Below are 25717 nucleotides of genomic sequence, written 5' to 3'. Positions count from 1 at the left end.
GTTTGCCTTGCTTTCTGCCAGCAGAACCGGGCAGCGCTCCTTGGTCCAGCAGATCCGGCCACTGCTGCGTTTCCTGATGTTTCTTCCATCGTTCTTGCTCGCTGGCATTGCAAGCCTTGGCTGCGGGGTTGAATTCAGCAGCAGATGTATTGCAGTTGCTGTGTTTCAGGCTCAGCTCTGTGGTACTTGGTTTGTCCTCGAGTTTAGCCCTAAATTCATGCTGCAAAAACAACTTCAGTACGTGCTGCATGGGTCGATGTGCCCCATGGAGCAGTCCCCTTCCTGCCCATGTTTTCCTTCTCAAGAAAAGTCACCACGCAGGGACAGGTGGGCACTCGGATCTCGTCCGTCGGGATGCTGGAGTGAGCTGGGGTGCCTGAGCCCTCCGGAGCATCCTCCCAGGAGCACGCCAGTAGGTGATGTGGGAACACATCCCACTGCTGCGGAGCTCCAGCCTGCACCTTGCTGGGACAAGAAGTTTATGATACCCACTGAGGGTGGGTGGACAGCCTCCATGACAGCCCCTTTGAGTGGTCTCTGCCTGTTTCCCAGGGGACAGGGTCATGGGTTCCATCTTTGGCCCTAGCAATCCCACCAGCTCTACAACTTAAATAGTTCAGTTACTTACGTAAGCATCTGGGCATCCTCTGTCGTCAACGGAGAGAAGCCAAGTGGGCAGCAGTTCTTTGTCTTAAATCTCCTGTCATCTGATGCTGTGCTTGACTGACTTCCCTGTTGACCTGTCTTCTCCTTTATAGCCTTATTGTAGGTTCTGGTAGCCTAATTTATGAGGTTTTGTTGTTTCCATGTTATCCTCCCTTCTCCTCACCCCAGCCTCCCTCCCTCACCCTGCCACTCTGGCTACTTGAGAATTAATGACGGCTTCGTACTGAGGTGCAAGCGGCAAGGATCCGTCTGGCACCAGCACATCGGCTGTCAGGGCTCCCCGATCCTTAGGACAGCCCTTCGCAGCGAGCTGTCGGGCGCTGCAATAAGCACCACGCCGCAAGCTCATGGCAAGGGCAGCGAAGCTCCCTGTTATCTTGGGGGACACACTGGTGGCTGGTCACTGCTGAGATGAGATGTCCCTAACGAGATGGAGCCCATCCGGGTCTCCCATTACAACCCGCTGTTACGGTGCATCTTCATGCTATCACAGTTTGTTGAGCACAGTAAAAGCTATTGAAGCACTTTGTTAATGATTCTGGGGGTGGTATTAAGTGTTATTGCTTTTTGATACCAATGTCATGCCTTTAAATATTCATTAAAACTGCATGATCCCCTCCCTCCCATTAAGTCCTGAATAATCAACGCTCTGGTTTCTTCATACTTCGCAAGCCAGAGCTGGATCCTGCCCACTCCTCCTTGCCAGGTTTGAATCCTCTGCTCTTAACAGCGATCTTCCTTAATGTCTTCGTGAAGATCTTCACGGAGGGCTGAGAAGCGCTTCCTCTCGCCGCCTGCGATGGCCTTTTGGCATGTAGTGTGGAAGGGGGAGAGGCATTCAGGCTGCTGTGCCTCCGTGCAGGGTGAGATGAGCACTGACAAGATGCTCTATTAATTATGAATGATGAGGGGGGTGGAGGGCTGGCAGCAGGCAGGGCTTGGCTGAAGGCAGGGCTTGGCTGAAGGCAGAGCTCTGCTTCTGCTCCTTTCCCGCTAACCCAGGGCCAGAGGTGGCAAACTCTCGGTTCCTGTCGAAATCGTTTGAAAGGGCAGGGAGAGGACCTGGGAGGAGGAGAGCAGACATCCTTCTGTCCAGGAAAGGAGCCATTCGCCCCGAGACCACGCACCAGCAGCCGCCTCAGGGCACCCTGCCTGGGGACGCTGGTATGAACACCGGGTCAGGTGCACCCTGGTCCGGGGTAGCAGAGGGGCATCTCCTTGCAGCAATGTCTGTCCCCACGTTAAGACCTTGGTGGCACCCGGACCATGTCCTTTCTCTGATGCTATCGGAAGCTGGTGATGGGGACAAGGAGCCTTTTAACTCCATGGGTTTCTGCTGTGGCGTGGGCCCTTTTGATGCTACAGCTCCACACTGCTGCTCCTTCTGCACCAAAAGGAGTAGGGTGAGACCTGAACGGGACAGAGCAATGCCTGGAGAAAGCCAGGAGGAGCAGGAACAGCGGAAGGGCATCCCACGTCTTGCAGCGAGGGCTGCCACCGAGCAGGGACAGCTCGGCACGGCGGAGGTGGGAGCCGTTTGAAGGAGCGGCCGCCTGCTCCCCAGAGAGTTTAAGCAAGTTAAACAGGGGCTGGGGTTTTGATCTGGTTGTGTTTCGTGAGACAGCAAAGAGGAGGGACGGCGGAGGGGAGCAGGGACCCAAGGAACCCGAGGGGCCGCGGTCCTGAATAGCATCGCTGGCGCTGAGCCAGCGGCCGCAGCTGCACGTTCGTTGCCCCCGAGTCACACGCGACACCGCTCCAATTACTCCCTCTTGACACGGGCTAATAAGGGAGGATAAGGAGAGCCAGCGATTCCAGAAGGGTTACGCCGGATGCTTCTTTCCATATTAAAACTTTGTTTCTGCTGGAACAAACGGCGGGTTGGAGATTTGGCGAAGCCCGGGGGCGGGGGGAGGCAGAGGCAAAGAGCCAAGCGGCAGGATCTTTAATGAAGCTGCAGCGAGGAGCTGGAAGATGGCTGTGCCCTTCCATGGCGTCGTGGGTTTGCACCTGCGAGTATTGCGGGTGCAACTCGGGAGCCCAGATGAAAGCAGGGAGGTGCACAGCCACTTGCAAAATAATTGCTCCCGCAAAACCGCGCCAGCACAAAGCAGGGGGCGGGAGGTTAAGGAAGTCTTGAGAATCAAGTCTCTAATGCTCTCACTGTATGCCACAAAGGGACCATTCACTGCAGGGAAGAGGGGTTTTTCCCCCTGTTTATCCGTGCTTCCAACTTATATTGAACCCATCCTGAATTCTATTTTAATTTATAAGTCAAGAGGGGGAAAAACGTAGGAGGGAAATAAAAGGACAAGGGATCGATTGGCACCTGGGGAAGTTTAGCCAGAGGTTCTGGAAATATGTGTCCATTAGGTTGCTGAGATCAGGTTCATTAGTAGACCCGAGCGCTGACAGAAGCGGCCTGATAATAAACTCTGCCGGCAGACACCCCCTACCACTAACATAAGTCAGACCTGCCATGCTCCGCTTCCCTTTGATTATTAAAAATGAAAGAGGGGGCTCCTTCGAGGTGGACGGGCTCTTCAGTGGATTTCTGTGTCTTTCTGCTTGCGGGACTTATAACGCGCATGACTTCGCTCTTACACAGAAGCACCTTTCGCTGCGGTTTGGCCTTGTTGCAGCAGTAGCGATGCTCTTCCCTCGCATGCACGCAGCTGGGGAAGAACTTTATCACCCCGTGCTCCTGCAGCAAACCCTGAGGGGTTTTTTGGCCATGAACCGCAAGGCTCGGCTCTTGCATAGCTGCTCCCACCTGCAGCCTGGCCACCCCTCAACACATTGTGCTGGGTCAGTTTGCTCCCTTCTCCCATCCCAGCATCTCTGTTGGTGGCAGAGCCCACCAACCCCATGCTTGGAAAATGCCAGCGAGTGGCACGGAGCGTGTCTCCCTGGATAATCTTGCTTTTGTCAGAAAAATTTAACTCCAGCCATCCGTTAAGTGACGCTAGTCAGTAAATTCATTACGGGCCCGTGCCTCTCATCTGTTTGTCTTCATTGCGGCTGCTGCTGGTTCCACCTGATTTTAGGTTTCAGCAGCAACATGGAGTATATTTATCACTTTGCCCTTTGAAGCGTAACTGCTTGAATAAACTCACGTATTTGGCAGTGTCTTTCAGGCCTTGCTTTCTGTAGGCTGATACGCTGGTTTATTCTGATAAATGATTTTAAATCTATTTTGAGCTGCTGGAAGGGGGGAAATCACTTTCCATTGAAAAATGTTATTGTTAAAGGTGAAAACATTTGGTTACGAGGTGAGCAGCAGCTACAGGCATAGTGGAGTCTTCTGCCAGGCTTGGCAGGGCCCCAAGGGTACCAGGCTGCAGATCTGGGGTAAAACAGGCTCCCCCATCTATTGTTACCAAGAGAATCTGCAGCAAATCTGATATCTACTGGGGAAAGAACAACCTGCCAGATTGCTGTATGCACATCCATACATTTCTTTCCATTTGCAAGCAGTTTGCTAATGCGTATGGGTCCTTTGGGCAAAGCCAGGGCGTTGCTCTAGCTCTGCCATTGATGAAACGGCAGATCTCCCCGACCGCAAATACTGTAATTGCCACATGTAGTTGCAGCCTTCCTTCCTCACCACTCTTCGTACTGTCAATATGCGCTGATTTTTGCAAGCCTCCATAGCAGAGGGCTCGTTTCTGCCAGGGTGATGGCCCTGCATGGTGCCGTGCACTATGAAGGGTTACGCATGCTTTCCGTTTGATGTGTGTGCGAATGACTAGAGACTGCCGACCTTCCAGCCTGTTCCCCTAACAGGCAGGATGTGTTTTTAAATAACTTTTGTCAGATATGGATGATTTTGCAGCATTGAGGTTGCTTTCAGTGGGAGACTGGGGAGAGGTGAGTGGGCATAGACCCTGTTGCTGTTTGCCTGAACCCTGCAGGACTCACCTCCGCTCTCCATACAGCACTGAGATGACCTTCAGGTGCCTTCTATGAAGCCGTGACTGCCAGGACGGGCAACCAACTTGCAGCAATGCATTGATTACAGACACACCATCCAAACCATAGTTATCTGCTGCCTGTGCCGTGGGTTGGCCAAGTATCCCATGTTCCCAGGCAGACGAGGCTCATGGAAGCCCAAGCTACGAGGTTGCTCCTTGTACCAGGATAAAGTGGGATCATCATGACTTTTCTCCCCCTCTTTCTCCTTCCTCCTTGCAGCCCCCGCAGAGTTTGTGCAGCATCCCCAGTCCATTTCCAGGCCCGTGGGGACTACTGCCATCTTCACGTGCGTGGCCCAAGGGGAACCCCCCCCACAGATCACTTGGCTGCGGAACGGGCAGATCTTGGAGACCAGCGACCACATCAAGCTGAAGAATAACAACAGGTAAGTCCTCGTGCGCCGGCCGCTGGCACTGCAGCGCGGGGTGGAGGGCAGTGTGAGATGTGCAGCTAGGTTGTGCCGTTCCCCAGCGTCAATCTGGAGTTACCGTGCATGGAGGACTGACATCGCCTACCTGATGGTCCAGAAATAGCTGTCCTTGCAGGTGTAATTCTTGGGGAAAGAGCAAGTTAGCTCGCACAGGCTTCGCCTTTTGCACAGACAGCAGATTTGAGGCAGATGTGTGCAGTGGTTCATTTTGGACCGGTTGGTGAAGGCTGGCAGAGAGCAGTGGGGTCTGCAGCACGTCCTGGTGAGCCGTGCAAGCCCTGCTTTTGCTGTAGTCCCGTTGCGCTGGGCAATGGCTAACGTCCTCGAGGCCGAAAGGGGCGTGAGTGATGCAGAGAGACTGCAGCCCTGCTGCTTGAGCACCTTGAAAAGGGAGTGCTTTAGGGCTGGCTTGGCTTCGGCAGGCGAGGTGGGTTGCTGTCACACATCCCTGAGACTGATGCAATGCTCCCTCACCCTGCTTTTGAGGGAGGCTGAATTAAAAGCCATTATTTTGAACTATCTGGACTCCAGTGCAAAGGGAAGTGGGAGAGATGTTGGCTTTCTTTCTGCATTAGCAAAGAGCTAATGTGAAGGTGGTAATGTTCAGAAGCAGGTCTGTGAATTTAACTTGGGCTTTGATATACTAAAACACTGCTCCAGTCCTACTAGCTGCACTTTGTAGGCTTACATTTCAGCGCTTCGTGCTTTATTGTAGCAGGACATCAGCGTTAGACTTTGACTGATGATGCAGGGACCCAGCAAAAGTTTGTCTTCAGTCCTGATCATCATCTGGGTATTTCTGGAAGGACCAAATGTTGTCCCTGGAGTTGGCAGGAACCACACTCACTCCGCAACGGAGGAACCACGCTTTATCCCCTGAACATTGACCCGCCTGGGTGTGCAAATGCAAATACATTTGAAATAATATTTGTGTGGAAGCTGACTTTCACTAAACTTCAGCCTTTTATCTCACCGGGGAAGAGTGTTTTCTCTGAGTGCTAAATAACTGCATTTTCGTGCAAGGGGATGGGGATGTTTGTACTGAGGAAATGATATGGTGGGATGCACTTAGTGTGAAAATTACAAGTTGCCAACATAGTTTCTATGGAAATAGCATGGAACAGTATACTGAAAAATAATAGTACCTGTGTTGTAAACCTAAATTATTGGTTGAGATTTGTACTCTGTGGTGGTGTCATATAGCTGCTATCTGTATTAACAAATGCGTCTCATGAATGCAACTACCCAACCTCGCTGGAGGCTCCGAACCTTCAGTTTAGACTGCTAGGAAGTGCTGTGCGGGCACCATGGCTTGTTCCTCAAGAGAGAACAGTGATGTTATTTTTCTAAGTTTCTCTATAATATGGCTTTTTGTTTTGAGGTTTGAGGCTTTTTTAAAGCTTTGTTATATGAAGGAGGGAAGGATGTGAGTTGCAAGAAGGAGAAGGTGCGGGTTGTAATAAAATCTTCTCAGTCAGCAGAGATTTTCTCCGAGCTGGAAGTGTTTAGAGCTTCAGGGAACTTTGTGTGTACACAGACAGATGCCACTCAACCCAGGCTCGTGGTCTTCTAATTCATTGCCTGGGTTTCTGAGGCATGTCTGCCCTTACGATATGAACAGAGCAGAAATGGGAGAAGGGAAATTAGTGCATCCCCTTTTATTGACCAGGAAGCAGAGTTACAAGTGACCGAAGACTTTACAAGCGGTCATTAAATCCATGACAAAACTCACACTGAATCCAGCTCTGCGTCTCGCCCGTGTGTCTTGCCTGTGAAATCATTCCTCTTCGCTGTTTGAGGAAAGTAAAAGTAGGGTCTTTGGTCATGGTCATGTCTCCTAGCCAGGTCCCTGTGCCTGGAGCTGCGCTACACCTGCATGTGAACTGCAACTCGGTGAACATCGCTGTAATCGTTTTCTTATGGGAATCATTTAATGCAATTTAGCGTCAGTCTTTTCCACTGCGAGCTAAATGATCAGATTACATTGCATCTGGCACAGGCCGGGGGAGCTCAGCCAGTTACTGGGGCTCAGCTGACACGTGGCATCTTCTCAAGCTATAGTAACGCGATTGTAAAGCTGAGCCCTAAGGCCATCGTACTCGACGACGTTGAACTTTTGGCTTCTTTCGCGCTAGTCTTGGTCTACTCTGACCCGCAACTTCAGGCAAGTGGTCATGCCTGGTGGTTTCCAGAGCTGTCAGTCTGAAAAATGCCCTCGCTGGTACGGCAAAGCTGGGTGCTCCATGAATTGGAGGAAGCAGATCAACGGCTGGGTTTTTTTCTGAGCTGTTTCAAGTTGTCCTTTGTTTTGTTCTCATGGGCATGACTAAGTGCTGTAACCCACTTAGTTCTAGGCAGAATCGATTTGTGATTATGCCTTGGATTTATCAGTCTCTTGCACTTGGAAAATATTTGTCCGTGTAAAGATGGATCTCGAATCTACTAGTAATGAAGCTACTAAACTGCACTATGAGCTTTTTAATTAGATTACATGGTTTCCTAGAAAATTCATTTGGATTAAAACTCTGCTTAATATGGCAATAAAGGTCTGAATGCCCCCAAAGGGATTTTTAGCAAAAAAGAGTAAATCATCCCAAATCATATCATGTGCTAATTGATTGCAAAATGTATCGTTATAAGCAACTTTGTTCTTGGAAACGAACACAGCTAGAAGTGAGGTCCAGACCTGCAGAACATGGTGCGTTCAAGATGCCGCTCCGCTCCTGCAAGCTTAAGGCATCGCTCCTGCAGGCAGTAGCGTGTCTGCACAAAGCCGATGGGAAGATCTGTCCATCAAACTGTTGCTTCACAAAGTTGTGAAGGGCCCTTTGGCATCTACGTCACCCCACGCTGTCTCTCGTATGCGGTAACTGCAAACCCAAGGCGAGCAAACCCTCAAGGTCAGGGGACCTCAGAAACCCATCGTCGTTGAGATGGGACAGCAGCTTCAGGACTGGATTCACTGCAGATTGGATGTGGCTGCTGGTACAACATCAGACAGTCACTTGCTAAGCAACTTCCAGCCTTTCAGCATGGTAAAATAAGCCTCACAGGCTGTGTCCGATAAATACCTCTTCCCTCGTGGTCCCTCAGATGTGAATTCTCATCACCTGATGTGTTGACGGTTTCTGGGCACATTAGCATTAAAGATCAGCCTTCTGCTGTGCCCTCTCCAGAGGTGGTTGTTATGTTTTGAAAATGCCAGCTGTGTGGGAACAAAATATCCAATCGATGATTAGCAAAAATCAAAAGCAGTTCTGGGATAGCGGATAATTGTTAATGAAAAATGCATGAAGGCTCAGGCGTAGGGAATTGTGGGGTTTTCCATTAAAAGCTGTGAATAAAAATCACTGAAGGAGCTGACGATGGGGCTGCCTTGCCATGCAGTCCCTGGGTTGGGGATGGAGCCGATAGCTGTTGGGGTGATGCCGCACTAAACCATGCTCTCGGATGGAGAAGCTGATGGAGCCTTTTTGACTTTGGTGGAGCTGTCCCCGTGTCCAGCAGCCGCCGGGTCTGTCCTTCTCTGTTGATCAGAGATGCCATTTTGCCCGTATTGTTCCTGGGGTGATTCGGATCGATCGTGATCCAAATGCCTGAGAGGTGTAATGGGTATTTCCAGCAAAATTCCCACCCGGCATCACCAGCCCGGCCTGAAAGCAGGCGTATCGCTGCAGGAGGAAGGGGTAGTTACTGGCTGAGTTAATCGTGGGCTTGTGTAAAATCATGCTTTCTAGGTTATTACTTCAAAATTTACAAGGAAGCATGAAATAGTACCTGAATTACTGCTCTGAAAGGTTTATTGCTTTTCTTCCTTTGACCCAATCAGGTTCAGGGGGGTAATTTTCAGCCTAGAAGTATATCACACTATGGGGTTTATATTGCCGTAATAGCAAGGAACAAAGGCCAACATCTTCAGAGAAGGCAGGCTCTAAATATTGATTTTCCAAGAAAATTTTATTTACAAAATGGTAATTAAGGGACTTCATTTGTTCCACCGGAAAAAGGCTTCATTAGAACCTGGGCTCAGGTGGCGTTTGCTCTCCTCGGTGACCTTCGCTTATGAACTGTCTCCTTTTTAAATTCTTCCTCACTGGTTTACACTTGTTTTAGTGGTCTGGGAATGACTCACTTCAAGGGACGTCAATGTTCAAGGTTCATCAGGGAAAATATTCCTCCGTAAATAAACTTCAGGACAACTTTGCTTTTCTTGCACTTTTCATGCTGCTTAATCCTACGGAGAGAGACCTTCAAGCACAAACATCCAAGCACTTGGGACCAGACAGCCCCTTTTGGTACCAAACCCAGGGAAACTAGACCCTGTCATTCACAAGGTGGCTTTTTTCTATAAAACCCACGTTAGCTGGGTGCGGAGAGATGCGGATGGGTTTGTACATCCCTTCATGGTGCCCACACCCTGCAAACTCTTGAATTTGTAGGGATTTGGACACCTTAAGGGAGGACAGGCAAGCCTGCAGGTTTATTTATGCAATAAGTTTGAAGACCGTTGGTGATTATGGGAAGGGTACCGTATAGCAAATCATATTTCAGTTCCCAGAAGCATGACAAAGAAGTACGTGGAGGACTGGGATGTGAACCAGCTGCTCCTGATTTAAGAATAATTTATGGGTTTGACTTTGTTTGGAAGACACGTGGAAATGGCCTTCGCAAGGAAGGTCTCCGCACGAGCGCCCAAAGCCCCGCTAAGCAGTGGGGCATCAGCGTGATCCCGCCTTCCCTGCACCGAGCAGGGATCCCGTGCTGTGATCACGCAGCTGTATCCCATGAAAGGGATCTGCAGCAGCCCCGGAGCAGCCGACGGCGACGGGCATCAGTCTCTCCTTCTCACGTGGCTGCGATTAATTTGCTTCCAAGTTGCCTGTGTAATTTTTCTCTGTGTGCTGCTCCACCGAGCTGCTCTTGAAGTGCATCACCTATTCAGGGTTTTAAGTGTTTCTTCAAACTGTTGCGTACAGCAAAATACATCTGCAGAGAACGGTCCTTATACGGGAGCCTTCAAGGCAGGACTGAGCCCGTCATGGGGCAGCCCAAACTCAGCCTCCCCTGGATTAGGCTGGGTCTTTTTCCTCTCCAACACCTGCACCCCTTGCTGGGAAAAAGGTTTGGGGGACTTTCCGTTTAGCAGCAGATAGCTCTCCCAGCTGTCTGCATTAGCAGTCCTACCACCATAGGCACCTGCCCTCCCTTCCCGCAACTTTTCCTGAGATCTTTTGTGCTTCCCTGCAGTCCTGCGGATGTACAGACTTTCCTGCTCCCTCCCTGGGACAGGATTCGGTTCAGTCTGTGATTGCACTCTCCGGCTCATGAAAACAGATTGAGTGGCAGCCAGTGTGTTCACCAGATAACCAGCAAGCCTTGTGATACGGAGCAGCCGGCTCTGGCTGGTGTCTCTTGCCTGTGCCAGGGTGCACTTCCCACCTCTGCAGGGATGGGAGGACGCAGCTCCACCACCGTCAGTGCAGGTGGACCCTCTTGCCTTGGACGTGAGGGAACAGACCTCTGAAAAGTCCTTTAATGAGAAATTGGAGGCACTCACTTGCTCAAGGTCTTCCGCATGGAGCTCAGTGCTGTGCTGGGAGGTGCGCCAAGGCAGGGCTGCGTTGCAGCACCAGTGGGATGTGTCCTTCCCACCTGGGAAGGCTCAGACCACCTCTGACGTGGACCAGAGCTGAACCAAGGGACCCTGAGCCTCCAACGCCAGAGACTTTGGCGTCCGGTTGGATTGTGGAGCTGAGCCTGCCACTGCTTGTCCCCAGCGTGGTGCCTGAGCAGTGGGGAGTTCCCAGAAGGGCTCAGCACATGTGTCATGTCAAGACAGTGCAAACCCAGGTGTCATGAAGCCAGCAAAGAAAGGTCAGCGTTTCAGGATGAAATGGTGCCACTGCTGTGCCTCCTGTAGCAAATGTGAGGCCGTTTACAACGTCCCATTTGCAGAAAACACGCCATACAGCCAAATCCCCGTCCTGCTGGACTCTATCCTCTCCCAGGGGTACGAGAAGGAGCAGCATCTCTATCCAGCTTTGCAGGCTGAGAGTCTGCTGGCCCTTTCATCCGGTACCAGCGGGGAGAGTGGGCTGCTTCCCCACGGCACCGCGCACCCCGCTGGGACCAGCAGCATCCCTCCAGAAACTGCGCTCGGCTGAGTCTGTAAGCGCAGAATCAGGCTGGGATCCTGGCCAGCGGGCTGCAGTACCTGCTAAATATAAACCAGTTTGTATGGAAAGGGTTCCTTCTCCTGCATAACACAACCCAATTTCACCTAGGGAAGCCCTGCATGATATTTAATTTCTGGAGGTGTAAGAACATGCTTATAGAGGGCTGGAGACGATATGCAGTGTCCCTCTGGGCTGCTGAGTGTCACTCTTCAAGCTTTGCACCTTACTCTCAGCCTGTACAAAGCAACCTTCAAAATAGAGGGCATTTCTGCAAAGCTGCCAACAACCAGCACTGGAGGGAAAAATGCTCCTTTCCAGCACGGCACCGGCTGGCAGCCCAGGAGCGGTTCATTCGGTGCAGCGCGGCACAACATGACCCGTAACAAACGGAGGCAGAGCGGGGCACGGGGACGGGGCACCTGAACGCGGCACTGGTGGCTTTCTGTAGCTGCCGGCACTTAAAATGCTCTCCCCGCTAGCCACAGCCTGCTCTCTGCCTTAATTTCATCACACTCCCTCTTTTGTGCGCCTGTGTGCGCGCGCATGCTGATATCCTTCCAGATGGGCCCCTCTTCTTCTTTGTGCTGCTGAAGCGATGAAGAGGCTTCCTTCAGTTCTCAGACTTTTTCAGAGGAGCCTTTGGAAAGCCGATCTCCGGTCACCGGCCCGGACCCCTGACCCGAGCCAGATCAGTCATCCTGATTGCCTATGAACTGGGAAGACAGCTTGGGAATACCGCGGCTTTCGAGCAGCAGAGGCCTCTCGTTTCAGCTCAGCCGGGTGTGAATCTGCAGCGGCTCCTCTCCCCACTTCCATCAATGCCTGTCAGGGCATTGTGCGGAGATGTGATGGAGCCCTCGGCTCGCTGAGCGGCTTTGGTGACCAGCAGAAAGCCTTCTGGCATCTCGCCTCGTCTGACGTGCTCGCGACGCTGCCAGTCTGGCACTCGCGGGAAAGTTTTCCAACAGCAGATGTCCCAAAGTGACAGATTTTTTTGCTGTTCACGGGAAGAAATAAAAGAACACTGCATATTTCAGATGGTTGATGCACAGAGACGCTCTGCACCTCCTTGCACAGCAACTACATATTTTCCTTTTGTTTGAGCTTCCTTAAGAAAAATAAGAAGACAAAAAGAAGCAAAACCTGGGAAAGCTGCTGGACCGAACGCTGACCCTGCCGCGCCGCATCCTCCGCATCCCAGGGGGTGATGCAGCGGGCGAAGGCAGGAAGAATTTGTCAATAGTTAAGATGAAAATGGATGCACGGCAGAGGTATCAGCTGGGATGATGCTGGGGTTCACGTAACTCGCTGCCAGCTCCTGCCCTCCTCATCGCAGCTACCAGCGTGCTTCCGAGCTCACGCCGGGGCTTGCAGGGAGCTCGGCAGCTTTAGAGGTCTGCCTGTGGGTGTGAGAGGGACCGACAGAGAGAGAGAGAAAACCCTTATTCTCACGAAGCTGGTGTTTAGATGCTGGGCATTCTGCTTGCCAGCTTCTCCACACTCGGTTTCTGCTCCTTACCCAGGTTTATAGGCGTACCCAAAAATCCAGTTGTTTTATTGACCCCATTGCCTGCGCATCGTTCCAGGTAATGTGGGCCCTAGGTAGTGGGTGGCCGAGGCTCTTGTTGCATGGTACGTCCAAACACAGCCTTGTAAATCTCAATGAAGGCGAACTTTTCAAAGCCTGAAGCAAGTTTCCAGCTACCTGCCATGTCCACTTTGCGGAAATTTATTTTATTTACTTCTTCTGACTTGTCTGTGCATGACAGTGTTACCGGGCACTGTGGAACTGCTGCAGAGAGGCAGCTGGGATGTCCAAGGCTCTGCCCAGCTCCGGGTCCCAGTGACCAAGTGCTGTCCTGCTGCAGGACCGCTGGCATCCAGCACATCATCTGTGTCGTGCGAGAGGAGCTTTGCTCATCCCCCAATCCTCCCAGGAGAGAGATGTCTTTGGCCCCAGCATCATGCCGTTGCCATCAGGCTCCTTGCACCCTTGCACTGCTTTCCAACCAGGCTCCCCTCTTCCCTCCTCCCCATCTTTTCTTCTTTCCGCATAAAGCAAATAAATACACTTGGAGGCAGCGGAGCCTAAATACTCCTCCTTGTTCCTGGGCTGCTTTGTGCTTGGGAAGCTTAATGCTCCTCTCGACTTGTGTGCCAGCCTGGCCTGGCTGCTCCTGAGTGCCCAGATGCACAGCGGCCGCGTGGAAATAATCCCTGCATTGACGGGGCAGAAGGAAGCGCTGCTGCTCCTTCCACACATCTGCTTTGTGCAGAGTTGCAAGTACAGCTTTCGGAAGGCGTAATCCTGCCTTCTGCCATCTGTCCTCACAGGAATCAGCCCTTGTTGACACAGTTGAGCCACACATCGGGTCCTTCCTCCCTGCGCCCCCCGCCCAGCTCTGCCTTTCTCCTTCCATTTAATCAGATCCGTTGAGCCCGTGGCTATGAGAGGAGCTTAGGGCTGATTCTCTAAAATCACCATATCAGCTGAAACCATCACATTTGATATTCCATTTACAATGTTTCCAAGGAAACAAAGGCACAGGACATAAATAGATGACTGTTAAACATTTGCTCACTCACCATGGCCCTGATAATTTGCAAGGCAGAAATATGAATGTTAAATCAACAGCAATAATAAATTTTAATATAGGAAGACCAATATTTTGCTCCAATTAGAAGAAGCATTCGTTCTGACATACAGGCAGGCAGTGGCAGGTTATTTATCATTTCCACTTCCCATGTACAATTTTTCATTTACATAAAAGGCAGCTTTGATTATGACCCCCAAAAAGCCGTGAAGTACCCCTCGCATCAGCAGGGGTGCTTGAGATTTACTCATGTGCAGTCAAGTCCCAAGTCCACCTGGAATTCACTGCAGGAGAAGAAAATAATTTATTTCTCCCCAGAAGCAAGCAGGGGATGTGGATTTGGTTAGGTTCGGGTCATTTCTTACAGAATAATAGCAACCAAAAAGCTCCTGCGAGCTTTGGCGTAAGCCAACGAGATGATGCTGAAGCTTGGAGGCATCATGGTCTCCCAAGCATTGATGCCAAGCCAGAAGCACAGTTCAAATGAACTGGGCAGGACTGGAAATACAGATGTACAAATAGGGATTAATCCAGAGTGGTGCACGTATGGGTGATGCTCTAAAATGGAAGGGGAGGCAGTGGTGAGCGGTGTTTTATTCACAGAAATTGAATTGCGTTGTTCCAGGCTTGATTTCTGAGGAAGGGAGCAAGCCCTGGGGAGAGCAGAGCTTTCATTGATGGGTCCCTGTTTGTGAACAAATGTTATTAAGAAAAGCTGTTTTGCACGCTGAATGGCAAGATAGAGCTAATGTGTTGCACAATTATTTCTGAGTCAATATTTGCTGGCATTGTTTTAACGTTACTGGGCAGTGCAACCCTTGGGCTGGCCCTGAACTTGCTCCGGTTGTACACAGCCATTGCTGGAGGGTCATGCAGTGCAGAAAGGGCCTTCAGTTCATGTGGCCACATGTACAAGGACTCTGGTTGTCCCTGTGCCCATCAAGCCACTAAACACCCCTCCTGGAGGTGGTGCGGAGATGGGCACCGCGCTCAGGAACGTACTCATTTGGGAAGCTGGTATATGGCTGGCTTTTCCCCCTCCTTTAGGGATGTTTTCCACCAGGGTAGCCAGTGCCTGTCTTTATCTCGGAGGCTGAAGACGGCATCTAAGCCTAGCGTGGAGGCCCCCGAGAGCAGGCTGGAAGAACCGTTCTGGTTGCTGCCCTGGGAAAGCAAGCTTTGATGCGCCAGCGTCAAAAAGACGCTGAGAGGTTTTGCGGACAAAACCTGCAACTTGCTCATCAGCTTTGACTTTTGGCTCGTGGTGATCATGTTTCTGAAAACACAGAAGCAGGAGCTGAGGCTGTAACCCTGCCAGCTAAATCAGCTAATCCCAGTGTTACCCTAAGACTGCTCTAATGTGCTATAATGCAATTAGAGCATCACCAGAGGGCTTTCTGGCTGCGCTTGATTAGACTTGGCTTAGCAACCGTGTGCGGTGCCTGGATGGGTCTCACTGGTGTGTACTGGAACTAAGCCAGTTAAAGCTGGTTTGGGTGTATGGATGCACTTGCCACAGAGCTGGCTCTGTAGTGTGGCTGGGATCTTCCTGAATTCAGGGCTTCAGATCCTGCCGTTCCCCGTCCCACCCTGTGTCCCCATCTGGCTGTACTTGAACCACAGTCTCTGCAAGCCAAGACAGAGATAAGCTGCCCAGTCACGGGATCCGGGGAATGATGCATCCACGTCCTGGGCTTTTCCTTCCCCAAAAACACCAGCCCACGGCTTCCTGGAAGCTTTCTGTGGAAATATAGGCATGTGGGATGCCCTGCCATCAGAGCCAGCATGGGGGCCACGGCATGGCTGGAGGGGAGGGACGTCTGCTGCAGAGCGCTCAGTGAGATGCTTGTCCGTCTCGTGTCCCCACGCAGCACTCTCTCCATCTACGGGATCAACCAGGCGGATGAAGCCATCTACCAGTGCATCGCCGAGAACAGCGCCGGCTCCACGCAAGCCAGCGCTCGCCTGACGGTCCTGTGGGCAGATGGGCTGCCCGGTCCTCCGCAGAGCGTGAAGGCTGAGACAGTCTCAGCAACAACCATCCAGGTGTCTTGGAAAGAGCCTCTCCAGAACACCAAGGAGATCATCGGCTACGTGCTGCACATTCGGAAAGCTGCAGGTACAGTGCTCTCACCCGCTGCCCAGAGCATCCTCAGCCTTCCCGTAATTCAGCAACGCGGCCCACTAGGTAAACCAGGTCTGCACTGCAGTAGATGGTGCTGCCACCCCTGTTCTCCATCATCTCCATGTTTCTGAAAGACAGAGATGAGGCAGTAACGCTGATGTAAATACCAAAAGGGTGGGGAGGGTGAAGCTCCGTGGTCACATCTCGCTGCCCACTTAGGTCTCTGGCAAAGCACACAGAAGTGTAAGCAGAAAAGGATGTGGGCAGATATATATCCACCTTAGGGACCAAAATTAGTGTTTGCAACATCTGTTTAGCCTCCTTACCTCTTGCAAAGCCTAACGCCGCTCTGTTCTCTCTTTCTTTGCACTTCAGATCCTGTAGAGATGGAGTATCAGGAGGCTGTTAGCAAGAGCACCTTCCAGCAGCTAGTGACTGATTTAGAGCCCTCGACCAGCTATAGCTTTTATATAAAGGCTTACACCTCCCGGGGTGCCAGCAAAGCCTCAGAAGTCACAGTGGTGAGCACGCTGGGAGAAGGTAAGGAACGCTTTGCGCTTGGACCATCAGATGCTGAAACCCGCTGTGCGTAGCAGCAGCGCCAGTCACCCCGATACCCACTCCGGAGCGCTTTGGCCCATAGCCTGTGGTGTTGATGCTCCTTGTTCCTGCTCCTCCTCCTACTCTGCAATATTGTGTAAAGTTCACTTGTATCGTTACACGGGGGTCGACTGATTGCCTTAAACGTGGCATCGCCTCGCACAGCTGATGTTGTAGCAGGGGGTGAGTGCAAGTTTGGCTGGTCTCGGGCATTGCAGCTGGTCTGGGCTTTTCCTAAACTGCTTGCTAAATGCAGATTTCCTGCTCAAGAAGCGTCTCAGCATCCTCCAGCAGCGCTGGTACTCACAGCTCTTACTTGATAGGTGCCACGCTTTTTTAAATTTGTTTTTTTTTCTGCTCTACCCTGGAGAAATCACACTAAAGCTGAGCTGTCCTGACCTACAAATCCCTGCCTTGGAGCAGCCTTCTGTTTCAGTGGGAAGTTAGGGCAATCTCCAAGGCTTCTTCCCTGACTTGGCCTCCCAGATGTGGCCACCAGTTAGCTTCCCCAGTAAGAAAGTGGGTGCTCTAATGCAGGACCCTTGCACACAGACACCGGACAGAAACCACAGCCCCAGTGTGATCTGTCAGCTGGCATTTTAGGAACATTTTCCTAGAGACTCATGTACCTCGCCAGCACCTCTGAATCCTGGCTCGTCCAACATACTGAGACTAATTTCTTAGGAGCATTGCATCGTTCTCATCAACACTCAGTAATTATGAATTTGCAGCAGAGAGGGCCTTGGGTGTGAGGATGTTATTTAGGATCAAAGGAAAGAGTGTGTTGGCTTCCAGGTGAGGGATCCAGTTCTCATTCCGTTTTCAGCCCTTGCAGATGTTTACTACAGCATTTAAGCAACAACGCCAATAAATCGTCGCCCTGCTGGGTTGTTACCCTGCAAGTTTATTTTCCTTGGTACTCCACAGGGAATCGGTCACCCCTGGAGTTTGTTTTTCCTTCCAATTTAGAGACAGAAGGATGGACTAAGGCAAAACTTGAAACTCCTTGACCCGATGCTCTGAGTTCAGCTACTGGAGCTAGAAGCCAGCCATGCTTCATAGAGCTTGGTGTTTCTGCAGAAGTCTGGGTCAAGCTAGAGAGGACTTTTTGTCATTATTACCTTCAATCATGACAGAAATAGGTATCCAGTAATGGGATCATAAATTTCCTGGCTCTCTGAAGTTTCGAGGCATCACTGTCCTGCTCTGCTATCCTTTAAAAAAGGCTTGTCCTGTGTAACAAAGCTTCAGCAATTAGCTCCATGTTCAGGATGGACAAGCTGGCTTGGTTAAGATCACTCAACCCCAGCTTGCGTTTGCCTTGGAGGAAGATAAAAAGAGATTCGAAAGCCCCAGTTCTGGCTTGATTTGTTCGCTTCGCTTCACTTGGGTGCCTGTTGCCTTCTGCTGACAGAGGAGAGAGCGGGTCAGAGAGCCAGGATCCAGTGGCTTTTGTCACCAAATTAAGGTTTCACTGCAGATTTGCCTCTTCTCACAGCCAAGCCGTTTCACCCCGTGCCTTCCCGAGGTGTACCGGAGAGCTGTGACTCCCCTGGGCTCGGGGAGCCCCCGGATCTGTGCTAACAGCCTCGGAAAGGGATGGCATTTCCCCAACACACCACGTCTCGGCTTTGCCATCCCGGCTCAGCGCAACGTGCGTGAGACGTGCACAGAGACGTGCGCCAAGCCCCGTGGCGGCAGGGCCCTCCGGGTCACCGCGCTGCCGTGTCCTGCCTCGCGTGGAAAGGACACAGCGGGTGAATCTGGCAGCCAGGGACGGCTCGGCGGAGCCAGGGCAGCGCTTGTCGGAGTGGCCAGCAGAGATGCTGCCAGCTGGAGACTGGTCTGAGTGACCGTGTTATACTGGTATTGTCTGGAGTAGGAATATGGTGAAGGTACTGAGGAGCAGGGCTGCTTTTGGCTCGGGGAGGTCAGCTTTTCACGGCTAGGAATATGCGGAGAGTGCGCTTGGCTGAAGCCTCCAATGCTTTCTAGAAGCGCGGTGCTCCTTCCTTTGTGCCAGTGATAATTTGGGATGGAAAGTAGAAGGGAAGACGCCATAGAGAAACTACCCAAGTGAACCTTGTCCTCCATAAACCTCTCTCACGAGGAGGGTCCTCTTGTCTCCTCCCTGTCGTTCTCCTTTACGCCGTTTCACAAATGCTGTGGTATTTTAAATCTCAAACCCTCTCCGATTCATTAAGCAGCACACACTCCTTGTTCTTGTCTTTTAACGCTTTTTAGGGTTTTCTCCAGGACTTTTTGACATTTCTCTAGGATGAAGACTGTTCCTTTAGTCATCTTCGGCTAAAGATGCCTTCAAGAAGAAAGTTGAAATGACCTGGGGAAAATTCCAAACAGCACGGAAGAGGAAAACAAGTATCCCAGCCCTTAGCATGAGGCAGATGCCTCACTTATAGTAGATCCATATTATGTCTTATATATACTTCTGTGAAGCACCTATACACTGGTGTGTGTACGTATATTTATACACACACGCAGATATACTCCATCTGTATACACTTATTTGTGTAATAACATTATAAACAGCACATACATTCTGCGAGTGCATACATATAATCAATATTATACATATATATATACTCAAAGTTTGAATAAATACTATATATTCCATACTTTGAAGGAGAGAGATTCTTGTGGTTTTTATTAAATGTAAGGCTCTGCAACCATAAAATAAAGCCAACTCTTCGCAACTCAGGATGGCCCACATCAGTGTTTCTTTGTCCATGGGATAATGCGATCTCCCTTTCTGTGGCGTTTTCACCCGTGATTTGGAAAATGCTGCTTTAAGCAAGGGTCCAACTTCTCAGAGGGGGGATCCAGACAATTCCTAATAATTTTGCCCTAGAGGGAATTGGGAGAATTAGAAAAAAAGAGTATTTAATTGGATTGCAAAAATAGGCAGCCTTGGGAAGAATGGTACCTTCTGGTTTAAATAGAATTTACTCTGTGTTTTGCACCCAGAAAAAGCTAAGCACAACCTTCCCATCAATGAAATGCACATCAGAATAAATCCTAGCGAGAAGACGTGCTTCAACCCATTTTTTTTCCCATTGGCAGCACTCAGGCAGGATGGGATCTCCTTAACCTGACCAAGGACAGCTGCTCTCTGAGTCTTTCCTCCTGAATCCACATGGAGATGCTCACCAGTCAACAGGCACTTTGTTCCTCTCCCCGTGCTTATTCGGAGGGCATCAAGCAAAGCCCCGGCAACCTGAAGGAGGGCATCACTTTGGGAAGAGACAGGGTTGCCCAGACCCTCCTGCTCACCAGGAGAGATGGCCTTCCTTCCCCTAAATCTCCTGATGGGAAAGCCTGAGCTCTCAGTGCCTGGGAAAAGGCAAACCGTTGTGCTGTGCGGTTTTGCTTTTACTATTAAATTGAGGAAATGCCCTTTTTAGCTCTCGTCAAGTCTTAGATTGACACAGCCACATTTCATCTGCTTTTCACCATCGCTCACTAAATGGCCGTGCTGAACTCTCTGCCAAAGGCCGGGTTTGCACTACTCATCCTTTAGAGACCCTTTGGGGAAAAACAAGACAAAAAGCAGCATCGGTCCAATGCAAGCCCAGCAATCCTTATATTTGGGAACTTCTGAGCTTGTAATCACGTGGGATCGGAAAAATAGCTCTGCTTCAAAGCCTGGAGGCTGCTGGAGAAGCAGGGCTGTTGTTCTGCTGGATAATTTTGCTGCAGGGTGTAGCTGAGCTCGCTGCCTGGTACAGCAGTGCCCAAAACCCCTTCTCCCTCGCGGTGCCGGAGCAGAGCCTTGGGCAGGGCAGAGCCTGCAGCGCCTGGTGCTCTGCACCTTCTGAATGGTGCCAAAGGCTGGGGAACTGAGGGGAGCATTTGGCCGAGGGGTGTTTTGTGGAAATGAGGTGAAAAAAAATCCTCAGTGAAATGTCCTGCTGAGACACATCTCTGCATTGGTGTGATCAGCGTACGAGAAAGGGAGGGAGAGGGGAAAGGAAGAGACATGGGGGAAATGTGGTCCTGTGTGCCCCAGAGCTGCACAGGGCTCCGGGACAGGGTTTGGTGCAGAACCAGCTTTGGAAAACCCAGATATCTGCATCACAAGAAAATTGGCTTCGGTTTGCAAATCTTTGCCTCTCAGGCCAGGCTGATGGGGCAGGATGGGGTTGGGCAGCTTTCTGGGGACCTGGGGAGGGAACGGCCATGACCCCCCGCTGCAGCACACCCCCGGAACGAGGGCAGGGTTTTGGGGCATTGACTGGAGCAAAAGGCATCCTGGTGGGCTTTGAATCAGGCCTCGGTGACACCAGGCAGCAGCAGGGACATCTTCCCAGCTAAACCCCCGTGTGCCCCTAAGGCCAGGTAAGTGCCTGCCTACCAAAACAAGCCAGCCACAGCTCTGCAGGGATCTCAGGCTGCTCAGCTATTTAGGGCTGTTAATGAAGATGCCCTGGTTCTCTCCTAAGTCCCCAGCACAGAATCACAAACCTCCCTCCTAAAGCCGACGGGGAGAGCAAGCTCCCATGCACTCTGCAAGCCAGTGCAGGTACCTAGCACGCTTTTAAGATGGATGTCTCCAGCTCCATCCCTTCTGGTTCCTTCCTCCCTGAGGGATTAATCACTCTGAAAGGTCCTCGCTACCCTCAGGGCGAGGGCAAAAAAAGTGGAATTTGGGAATGCATTGCCAAAGTCGCTGCATTCCTACCCTGACCTGATGGGGCTGAGCATCAGATTGCAACCAGAGTGTAAAAGTAGGCTCTTTGCTTGCTGAACCGAGCAGAGGAAACCCTTGGAAACTCCTACAGCTCCCTGAAGGAGTTCAAAGCTGTTAAACCAGGATCTGGTCTGATCTGATTTTTCTCAATATCTCATCTAGCACATTCTTCGGTGCAGTGACCACAGGGAAAGGCTGCTGGGGAATTTCTCAGCACGCAGACTGAAAAAGCACATGCAACCCACTGTCTTTCTCTCTCTGTTTCAGTCCCAGCCATGCCATCCCTCTTTATTAAAGTCATTAACAGCACCGCCGTCCAGGCTACGTGGGAGCCCTCCATCAAACTGGGCCAGCACGAAGGCTTCAAGCTGTATTACCGCAAGGTCCACCTCTCCCAGTACACAGGTCCGGTGCTACTGCCCAGCAACGTAACAGCGTACAACATTACCCACCTGGGTGAGTATGGTGACAGCTTGATCCATGTCCCCTCCTGACCCTGGGAGGCTCTGTCACGATTAGCAGGAGAGAGCTAGCCACTAAATGAGAGATGCTGCAGCTCTCCGCCAGGTTTTTGGGGTGCTTTCCCAGTAACAGGTACTTGTTGGCAGCATCTTGCGTGTATTTGGTAAGATGTGCGTTTCCTAAATAAGCATCACGCGGGGAGATAACGCTAATGATTGAACCTGAAATGCCCTTCTGGTGTCTCCTTCGAAACAGATGCGTCGGTGGTGTATGAAGTCAAGCTCCTCGCCTATAACCAGCACGGGGATGGAAATTCAACTGTCCGCTTCGTGTCCTTGAGGGAAACGGTGGAGAGGACAGGTGAGATGGGACGTCGGTCTTGGCGGTGGTTTGTGAAAACCGCTTTGCAGGAAGGTGGTGAGGCCGGACACATCCCCCAGACACCCGTGGTTCTACCCCCGATCTCACTTCAGCCACTCATTTATTTTCAGCATCACAAATAACGCTGAAGCAAAACGCTGCGGGGCTGGGACCACCTGGTGCTGGTGGGGGTGGCTTGCACCATCCCCGTTGGCCAGCCCAACCTGATGACTTTTTTACTAAGGGGGAGAAGACTAACCAAATGTTCCTGTAATTGCCAGTTTTGTCCCCTAAGCTTGAGCCAGAGGTGAGGCCATGAACATGAACAAACCCCCATGCATAAGCTATGAGCTGCCGTCCTCGGGTGAGACGTGGTGCACCGAGCATCTCCACTCTCCTGGAGCTCTCCTGGATATTTTGACCTTCACTGGTGCCAGGAAGGGAGGACACATGGCTTTGGAAAGGAGAAGGGCTGCAGAGCATGAACACTGCGTTATGTGGCAGAAAAGGGGAAATCTCTAGAGGGAATCTCTAACTGATCACACCTTTCATATTCATCTATGTGTAAAAAACATCCTGCTGCTCTTGGAAGCCTTTTAAGCCTTCCAGTGGGAATATCTTCAAGAGATAGTTATTACTGCTCTGTCTGTGTTGAAGTAAATACTAATCTCATTGGCATCTGCCTGCTCGGTGCTTTCCATCAGGTATCAGCCTGCTCTGGCATGCTGGCTGCCTCTCACCTCCCACCTCGGACACAGGGTTTTGCAAAAATTAACATCAGAGTCTTTTTTTGTTCGTTAATTGTGTCCAACAACAGCAGCCCGGGTAGTGGGGCTGGCTCTCTATGGACCTTCTAGTCCTATGCTTGCAGGAGCAGTACCAGGAGCAGGGGAGCTGCTTTGGCAGGCAGTGACCCCCCTGACCCCCCACCCTGCTCTCCTCTTCCTCGTGCACAGCTCCCAGCACCACCCAGGCTCCGACTTTTGCTCTTGGGCTCCCCAAAAGCTGGAGGAGCAATAGGAAAACAGTACTGCTGACCCCCCTCTCCCCCTTTCTTCTGGCAGTGCTGAATCCCCCTTGCGACTGCATGAAGGACGAGCAGAACAATAAAACCTCCACAACCGGCATCATCATTGGGATCCACATCGGCGTCACGTGCATCATATTCTGCGTCCTCTTCCTCATGTTTGGGTACAGAGGAAGGTAGGGGTTGCTCGCGCCGCTGCTCACGAGGGGCGGTGGTCCCTAATGCCGGGTGGGTATCCCCGCGGGGTCTCGCACCCCCAATGAGATGATGGGCTGCTTCCCGTGCACGTCTCGGGACGCGCATCCCGCGGCGTGCGATTGCACAGCCCGGCTCCCGTGAACGCCGGGTGCTGTTCGCAGCACGGCTCCTGCCTTCCTCCCAGGCACACAGACCCAGCGGGCTTCTCCAAATACACCCCATCAGCTCTGGTCCCCATCGAGGGACCTGGTACTTCCCGGGAGCATCGCTATTTCTGCTCTGGCAAGCCTTGACCCTCCCTGTAAAGCCCTTTCATGGTGAGGGGAAGAGATGTGACTTTATAGGAGGGATTTAAGGAGTGAAGGAACGTAGCTCAGGGATAAGGCAGACTCAGGCTTGGGGGAAGGAAGGGGAGGGAGGCGCCGGCTTTGCTCACCCTCAGGCTCCGTCTCTTTATTTTTCAGGCTGCTGATGTGCAAAAATGTGCAGGAGCAGCTGTCAACCCCGCAGATCCCCAGGAGCCAGCGGAGCGCCTCGGGCCTCGTCCTGAACGGGGCCGCTCGCAGGGACAGGGACGACCGGGACTTGAATGGAAAGCAGCTGGATATGAACGAGCTGGAGAGGTTATTCCCAGCATCCCCGTCCCAGGAGCAGCAGGATAAGGGAATAACGGTAAGTCCAGCGGGACGGGAGCACGCCTGGGAAACGCAGACACGGCCGCGTGTCTTAAGAGCATCGGTGACCTGCTGACATCATTGCGTTGTCCCCTTCTCTCTCTCCAGTCGGCACACAGCCCGCCGGCCACCCACGACGACACCCAGATATCCACACTCCCTCTGGATGAGTTCAGCATCATCGAGGAGCAGCCAGACCCCCTCCCGAAAAGCCCCCGCGGCGGCAGCCCCGCTGCTCCGGCTCCCGACCACGGTCCCGCCAATGAAGGATAAAACTGCCAAGACTCGAACCCTCTTGTAGGAGTTACCAGAAACCAAACCCGCGGCTGGTGATGTCTTTACAACGAGTCGTCAATCTCAGGTCAATTGAAGATTTCTACGGTCTGATTGTTATTTTTTTGTTTTGCTTTATTTTTATATATATATAAAAATATATATATATATGTATACAGCTTTTTGGAAACTCTGTGAAGTTTATCTTTCTGACCTCCCTCGGGCCTCTCGGTGTGTTTCTTCCGACGATGGCTTTATCGAGCCTGGTCACGATGGATTTTCCCCGCAGCTGCTAAGTAAAAGACTCCTTGGCAGAGTTTGGCAAACTCTCCCGTCTCTGACAGACTGGGGATACGGTGGAGCCTCCTTCTCTTGGCATCCCAGACTTTTTCCTGATCAGCAGCTTTAGGACTACTTTTTGGATCTATTTTTTATTTCCAGAAGACTGGATTCGGAGAAATCCTTCTAACTTGACTCCAAAAATCGAGGCCCGGGAAGGCTGTCTCTCCGTGGATTTGATGATTTTGTACACTTTCGCTATTTCTCAGGATACTTTTTTTGCTGATTGACTCTAAATAATATGGAAAAAAGAAAAAAAAAAAAAAAGTGTGTGTGTCAAAGGATGCCTGCCTGAGGGCTACTGAAAGACTTGGACAGACAACCCGAGTGAACTCAGAACCTACCTCAACCGGAATGAATGTCTTCTGGGAAGCAGAAATACCTGCGTCTTCCTTCGTGTTCAAAAAACAAGTAGCGTAGCACTTGGTCAGTACAAGCTTGGTCCTACCTCAGCAGTCACGCTCTGTACCTGCCGCCTTGGTGGTTTTGTTGTCGTCGTTCCCATGTAAAGCACTTCCAAACCTTTGAAAGCAATGTTCTACCTCAAGCGTGATAGAAACTTGTGTGTGTGTGTGTGTGTGTGTGTGTGTCTCCTCTCCTCTCCCCAATTCCTGCCTCTCCCACCCAGTCCTGCACGAAGCAAGATGCTTCACTAGTGTTATGAGCTTTACTTTTAGGCACGCAGCGGGGCTCCGGTGTGAATTCGCATGGCGGAGACTTGTATCATGGTTTTTTACTTTAAAGATTGTTGGGGCCGTCACAGGCAGGCGGCTCGATGCCCCGTGGTTCGCCGGCACCGTTGCTCTTGCAGGGCTGATTTGGGCGCTGGTGGTGGCTGCCTTGGTCCATCCTGGGTGTATTTGGGATAGAGCGGGGCACGCAGGGTGCTCGGGTGCCAGCGCTGGGGCCAGGGCACCCTCCTGCCCCATCAGTGAGCCGCTCCCCAAGGCCGATTCCCAGCAGGATGGTTTATGGCGTGTGCCAGCACGAGCAGCATAACACACCCCCGGGAGGTGGGAACCTGGACATCACCGTCCTGTCTCTTCAAAGCCCACCCTGCCATCAGGAGCGCCTGCGAGGAAACCCTGATACAGCACTTCCAAAACCCCT

At 51.5% G+C, this 25717-nt stretch overlaps 1 protein-coding gene across 1 annotated transcript in view; it reads left to right on the top strand.

Annotated features, from left to right (window-relative positions):
• The window catches only part of IGDCC3 (immunoglobulin superfamily DCC subclass member 3), a 105586-nt gene extending 81318 nt beyond the window's left edge, over window positions 1-24268 (top strand). The window contains exons 7-14 of the mRNA XM_050903532.1: window positions 4861-5026; window positions 15713-15960; window positions 16342-16506; window positions 21542-21730; window positions 21992-22096; window positions 23161-23299; window positions 23786-23993; window positions 24104-24268. Of these exons, the coding sequence (XP_050759489.1) occupies window positions 4861-5026; window positions 15713-15960; window positions 16342-16506; window positions 21542-21730; window positions 21992-22096; window positions 23161-23299; window positions 23786-23993; window positions 24104-24268 (1385 nt within the window). The remainder of the gene's footprint in view (window positions 1-4860; window positions 5027-15712; window positions 15961-16341; window positions 16507-21541; window positions 21731-21991; window positions 22097-23160; window positions 23300-23785; window positions 23994-24103) is intronic.
• Window positions 24269-25717: the final 1449 nt, after the last annotated feature.

Source organism: Gymnogyps californianus, chromosome 11 (assembly GCF_018139145.2).
Source record: "Gymnogyps californianus isolate 813 chromosome 11, ASM1813914v2, whole genome shotgun sequence".
Lineage (NCBI taxonomy): Eukaryota > Metazoa > Chordata > Aves > Accipitriformes > Cathartidae > Gymnogyps > Gymnogyps californianus.
The sequence above is the reverse complement of the archived record's forward strand: the minus strand, read 5'-3'. Positions and strand labels throughout refer to the sequence as shown.